At 29.4% G+C, this 6824-nt stretch overlaps 1 protein-coding gene across 1 annotated transcript; it reads right to left on the bottom strand.

Moving 5' to 3' along the window:
• Positions 1-265: 265 nt before the first annotated feature.
• On the bottom strand, positions 266-2484 carry LOC123297565 (ras-related GTP-binding protein C). Its single transcript, XM_044879281.1, has 8 exons — positions 2294-2484; positions 2054-2214; positions 1764-1992; positions 1527-1704; positions 1186-1322; positions 984-1126; positions 679-827; positions 266-621 (listed from the first exon to the last, which is right to left on the bottom strand). The coding sequence occupies exons 1-8, from the start codon at positions 2294-2296 to the stop codon at positions 434-436; spliced, it is 1188 nt and encodes a 395-aa protein (XP_044735216.1). The 5' UTR covers positions 2297-2484; the 3' UTR covers positions 266-433.
• Between the last annotated feature and the right edge of the window lie 4340 nt (positions 2485-6824).

Raw genomic sequence — 6824 nt, 5'->3', positions numbered from 1 at the left:
ATGTATACACAATTGTTAACAACATGAACCAAAACGACTCAATTACTCGATACTAGGATATAAATTTGGAAAAGAAGTAACTGTCCAGAAAATGCTAAAATCGGTTCATATTATAAAAAGAGTATACATTTTTTGGGACACCTTGTAAACGTAGAATAATAATATGCAGAAGTTTTTGAAAAAAAAAAATTAAATCAAAATATTTCGAGTTTTAAAAATATTTTAAAAACTAATAGCTCTCTTCAATATTTTTGTTGCTAAAATAAACTAATTGATGACTCTAGAGCCTGCAATAAATTAAAAAAAAAAACTCCTGTAAAATTATGAATAAAAAAAAGAACACTTATGAAAACTGGTAATCGACTAGAGTTTCATAATTATTAATTTATAGTTGATATGATGTCAGAGAAAGTGATTTTTTTGTTGTATTTATTTACTGTATATTTGTTCCACCCACTGTGTTATTTGTTAATTCTGGAGCGCCTGATGTTTTACCATTTAATAAAGCCGAAGATGAACTATTTTCAGGATTTGATGTGTTATTAAATAATGTTTTGTTGCGTAATTCAAACACTTGTTGTATAGCCTCGCGAAAACATAAGAAATTATAATCGATTAAACCTGAAAATAAAATTAGATTAAAAATTTGAAAAGACAAAAAAGAAGAAAATTTTTTACCTTTTCTGTCGAAATTATCCTCTCTTAAAATACATACTAATGCTAAAAATTTATTAACTTCTCGTAAATATAAAACAGTCCCATTATTTAATTTTATAAGACTTGAACTTTGTTCGTCAAAGGCAGCTGCTTCGGAATCATCTCGAAGTCTGTTGGATTTAAAATGATTAATAAACAATTTTGACATCGCTCGAATTATGTAAGTATAGAAGTATAGACCGAAACTAGATGGCTAATGTACTAGAACTAATAAGCAGTTCAGGATATTTTAGCGATCTAAGTTTTGACATCTATATGTTACTTACCCATATATACAAGAAACATCGATGACAACATCAATCATGTCACAACATAATTCATAACTCTGCATATCAACAGGCGTTGAATCAGTTGCAATATAAATCTTCGATACAACATCGAATAAGAATGCTTTTTCTATTGCTGAATTCTGAAAAATTCAAGATTATAAGAAACAAAAAATTTGCGACTTATAAATGAAATATTTACCGATATAAGAATATTTAATAAATTTTCAAGAGTTGGTAACTGTGGAATAAGCTTTTGAACAACTTTCGAAAACGCTTCGAATATTGAATGATCATAAATTGATGTCAAATGAAAGCTTAAATGAATTTGGTCGTATCCTATAAAAAAATGCGTAGCATAAAATTTAGACTTTCTTATAAATAACACTAAAATTAGTGCAATTTATTATTTCGTTAAAAAATCTGTACGCTGTGTCATATAAGAATTCCAAGCACAAAAAAGGCTGGCATCGTTAAGAAATTAACATGATGAATTCGTATAAGTTTAACGAAATAATTGTAAAAAATTTCTCATCTCCCAACCTGTATCAACTAGATCATCAGTCGCCCTTTGATGAATATCTCGTTGTGATTCCATTTTGAAATCATCACCTAATCCATCAACTTTATGGATAAATACCTCAAATCGAATCGATTGATTCACTTTATACGCTCTGGTCACTGTTGAATTTAATTTACGTAAAGCATCCGTGTAATCATCCTAAAATTATTTATAATTTAGATCTATAAATTTGTGTTTTATGAGAGATGTGTAATTACTTGTGCGTCTATGACAAAAATAAGTGCTCCACATCCACCAAAAATCATATCAGAATCGAATGTCGGATCAAAAAAATCAACTTGACCAGGAAAATCCCATATTTGAAATTGCACAAAACTAGAATTCGCTATATCATCCTTAACAATTTTATTCGTGGATCCTAAGAATAACGTTTCATTAGGTGACATTTTATGAAACACTACTTTTTGAATTGAAGATTTTCCAGATCTAGAAAATTAAGGATATTACTGTAAAGCGGAATTTCATCATATAAGTTTCAATTTCTAACCTTCGTAACCCCATAAGTAAAATACGAGGTTTTTGTTCGCTAGCTGGTGGTAAATTCGCCTCATTTTCACCATCCAGTGTTCCATAACCGAAATCGGTTGGAAATGAACCTGTTACACCATCATATGGATCAGGAGTATTATCATCTTCGTCTTGATATGACTAGAAAAAAAATTATTCATAAACGTCATGACTCAAAAATGTAAAAATTTTTGAAGGTTACTATGAAAATTCAATATACCATTGTAAATTCAAATTTTAATACACTAGGATAAAATAAAAAGCATTTTCTATTTACTGAAATATAAGAATAATCAACAAAAAGGAATTTATTGATAATAGTTTTGTCAACAAATCATATGACACACCACACTATCACATGAATGTTTTTATAAAATTTACACAACCTATTTTTTACTAGCAGAAGTTTATCATAATCAAATTGGAATATGGTTGGGTTGGAGAACAATAATAAAAGCCAAAGTATACAAAAAAATTATAGACGCAACTCAACTCATCTAAGATACAAACTAAAGCCTGAAGGTGCCATCTTTTATTTGCTACTTCTACTAAATGTGTAAGTAGTTTTCATCGCTAGAGTGCACTGAAGGTATAAACATTTAAAACAATTGAAAATCAACAAACAATTGAAGTATGAATGAATCTCTCTGCAAGAGCAATGAAGAGCAACAAGAACACTAACAAGGTATCTTTTATATTATTACTAAATTGTATAAGTTGTTTTCGTCGCTAGAGTGCACGGAGGATTCGAAAATTTAAATCAATTGAAATTCGACAAGAATTGAAGTTTGAATCTCTCCACAACAGCAAACAAGAACTTAAGCAATTTTGAGCTGATCGCGCTATTAGGTGGAGCGATAAATTAGTTTGCGTCTTTATTGTCAAGCTAATAATTGCGGACTTAGTAGGTCGAATTTGTAGAAACATATTAATTGCAGAGTGCTGACATAGATGGGGAAAATAAAAATTACTCCAAACTCTTCTATTCTATATTATTACTACTACTAACTGTATAATTGGTTTTCATCGCTAGAGTGCACTGAAGGTATAAACATTTAAAACAATTGAAAATCAACAAACAATTGAAGTTTGAATCTCTCTGCAAGAGTAATAAAGAGCCACAAGAACACTAACAAGGTATCTTTTATATTATATATTTACTAAATTGTATAAGTTGTTTTCGTCGCTAGAGTGCACTGAGAATTCAAAAATTTAAAACAATTGAAACTCGACAAGAATTGAAGTTTAAATTTCTCTACAAGAGAAACAAGAACTCAACTATTTGGTGGTGTGATAAATTAGTTTGCGTCTTTATTGCCAAGTTAATAAATACGGACTTAGTCGAATTTGTAGAAACAACCCAACTCCAGAGTGCTGACGTAGATGGGGGGAAAAAATTTCTCGAAACTCTTTTTTCTGAACCGACCAATGGATAACATGGTTCCTTATACTCACATTTAAGAGATAGGACCAGGAAATCGCAGATTGGTATATATATATATAACCGTATATATATAAATCTACTCAAAGGTATTCGATATATAAAAGACTGATGTTCGCAAAGAATGGACGAATGCAGTATACTACAATATACATGATATAGACAGAACACCGAAGGAGGCATGATTTACTTCGATGACCAGGTTGATCTTAAATGCATAGCGTCTAAGATGGTGTAATCGAAGAGAGTTAGGACGCTCTCTATGCTAGGCTCCAATTCATAGAAACGTCAAAGGAATTTTGGAAGCGGTTAGACTGACTGAAATTGGGTAAGAATCATCTGGGGATTATTTTGTGGTCAGCAATTAAAAGATGGTAGCAATAGGACTAGCATTAAGAATTGAATTACTTCTGAATCTACCTCATTATTAAGATATTACCTCCAGCGATTATTACTATAGTCACAAGTATGAATAGTAAGGTGGACATGGAATCAATTCGAACTATAATTCATGCAGTTTTGCAATATTTCGAGAATTAATACTGAAAATCGTATGGATATGGCAGTAGAGGCGTCATGGAGTTTTGATTCGTTAGACTTAAATTTGTTAAAATCGAAAATTGACTTTAAATCGATTGTTAATTCATTCATTCGAGTTTTTCTCATTACTCTGATTGTAGGTAGACGACTTAGGCGATTATCGAGGGTTTGAACATGATAAAGTTTTACTTTTTCTTCAATAGAATGGTTATTAACTTTCAATCTCAAATTAAAAACTTCTATTCATAGAGACAGACAACTTTACAAACCAAGAAGTAAAGATCCCACGTTGTTGATATGTTGTCTACGGTGCGCTGATACATATCGTGACCTGCCTTGATGAATGATGCTTTATGTAAATCAATTAAGACTAAATGTTTAATTACACAACAAGTTTATATAATTTCTTTTAAAAAATATAATTAATCATTATATTTCATCTTATCATATGTACTCTAATATGTATACGTACTGAATCTATTACAGGGTACTCATAATATACTCACTCTACAACACATATTTATGCATAAAATTAAAATAATTCGTTCAGAATTTATTTAAAAAAACATATTTAAATGTACTTAATTGTAATGGCCATAGGTATTAAAAAATCGTGCAGTACATTATTATATAATAAACTTACAGACTTATGAAGCACCATTTGTGTTTAATATTTTACTTCTAAAGTAAGTACATTTACATTCGTAGACGTACTGACAGGGGATAGCAGTTTCCTTACTCTGGATCTGAACTACCCACAACCATTAAAAAGTATCAAAAAGTACCATATTGGCAATTTTGGTTTATCATTATTTGGTAATCCTACTAAATTTGGGTCATAACTTTTATATTTGTGATCAAAATTAACCTAGCTCTAATTGGTTTCAATAATGTGGAGTACTGGCCCCAGAATTAAGCGCATAAGTGATAGATAGCAAAAAATTAACATCACAGCTGAAAAGAATGACCCAAAATTAGTGGATTTCAAAACAAATTCCAATAAAATCGGATCAAATTTGCCTGTGTTATCAAAAAACCCGAAATTTTTAACTTTATGACGTCATCAGAATCCATAAAATTTAATTTTGCTCTATCATATTCAAATTTTATCCAATTTTGATAGACCAAGTATGTAATCCTACTAAATTTGGATCATACTTTTCATATTTGTAATCAAAATTAGCCTAGCTTTAATAGGTTTCAAGAATGTAAAGTCCTGGTCCCAAAATTAAGCACATAAGTGATAGCTAGCGAAAAATTAAAAACACAGTTGAAAAGAATGACCCAAAGTTAGTGGGTTTCAAAAAAAATTCCAATAAGATCGGATCAAATTTGCCTGTGTTATCAAAAAAACCGAAATTATTAACGTTATGACGTCATCAGAATCCAAAATATTTAATTTTGCTCTATCACATTCAAATTTTATCCAATTTTGATAGACCAAGTATGTAATCCTACTAAATTTGGATCATACTTTTCATATTTGTAATCAAAATTAGCCTAGCTTTAATAGGTTTCAAGAATGTAAAGTCCTGGTCCCAAAATTAAGCACATAAGTGATAGATAGCGAAAAATTGACATTACATTATTATATAATAGACTTCGAATTTTGTTGATTAACTGAAAATGATTTAATTTTGTTACAAATGGTTCCTCAAACAGATTCAACTAATAACATTACACTTCTTTTTTATGTATCTGTATGAAAATAATATACAAATATTCATTAGGTATGATGTTTTTTTGTTGGCTAGTATGGTGGGTGAGGACAATAACCTGCAGTATATTTAATATAATTATTTTTTTTTTTGAAGGTGATATAAGTTTTGAATTTTTATTAGCAAATGCAATGTAGTTAAGGTTATTCGAAAACTAGCTTATAAAATGATCTAGCGTGTGAAAAAGTATCATTATTTTAGTACCCATGTGCTTGAATAGGCAACATAATACTAGGATATAATATCATGGCAATTAAAAGTTTCACAAAGGAAAAGGAATGTAACATTGTCATTAAAATTAAGAATATTTTTAGCTATAAACGTTGTACAGACTAACTAGGCGCGTATCTAGGAAATTTTATGAATGGCTTAATTAGAACTTGAGCATTTTTTGGGTGGTTTTTTTTCATGACCATTATAATTTTACAATTTTCATACTTTCAGTTCTTACTTTTTAGTTTGTTTCGTTACTTACAGCCAGTGGAAATTTTGGTTTGCAAGAAAAAATTATGGTATGGTGGTCCAAAACATCAGTCTTCTTATTTTATGGGTTATAAATATTCAAGAAAATTATTTTTGTCTAAATTCAAAACAGAATAATTTCCCCAATTTTTTACAATTTTACTTATGGGGTTTGAAAAAAAAAAAAAAAATGTTTCATGTAAATCGAATGAAACTCGAAATATAGAAAAATTTATCCTAATCAAAAATTTTTTAAGATATCTCTTACAATCTCGCACGAAAAGCTTTTATTTCGGAGCAATTCTGGAGATAAAATAAATACTCATCTATTCGTTTTAGCTGAATGATTGTTTTTGAACCCTAATAACCTAGAAAAATCGAAAATTTAGTTAATTTTTACGACTGAACGACAAGTTTTTGAAAGTATCAACTGATAATGCTGTACGATATCGTCCTTCGTATCTGATTTTCGATGATATCTAAAAAATTATCGCCCGATAGTCAATTGATCTTCGATTTTTGTATTTGTCATATTTACTCTAGAAATCTATTTTTATTGAAATTGAAATAATTTTCCTGAAAATTTACAA

This window comes from Chrysoperla carnea, chromosome 4 (assembly GCF_905475395.1).
Source record: "Chrysoperla carnea chromosome 4, inChrCarn1.1, whole genome shotgun sequence".
NCBI lineage: Eukaryota > Metazoa > Arthropoda > Insecta > Neuroptera > Chrysopidae > Chrysoperla > Chrysoperla carnea.
The sequence above is the reverse complement of the archived record's forward strand: the minus strand, read 5'-3'. Positions and strand labels throughout refer to the sequence as shown.

What these genes read in the sequence shown, in the direction of transcription:
- LOC123297565 (XM_044879281.1), bottom strand. An exon ending in TGATGATCTAGTTGATACAG is followed by an intron (nt 1,323 to 1,526) that starts GTTGGGAGATGA and finishes ATTTTTTTATAG; the next exon opens with GATACGACCAAATTCATTTA. An exon ending in GGATAATTTCGACAGAAAAG is followed by an intron (nt 622 to 678) that starts GTAAAAAATTTT and finishes TTTTATTTTCAG; the next exon opens with GTTTAATCGATTATAATTTC.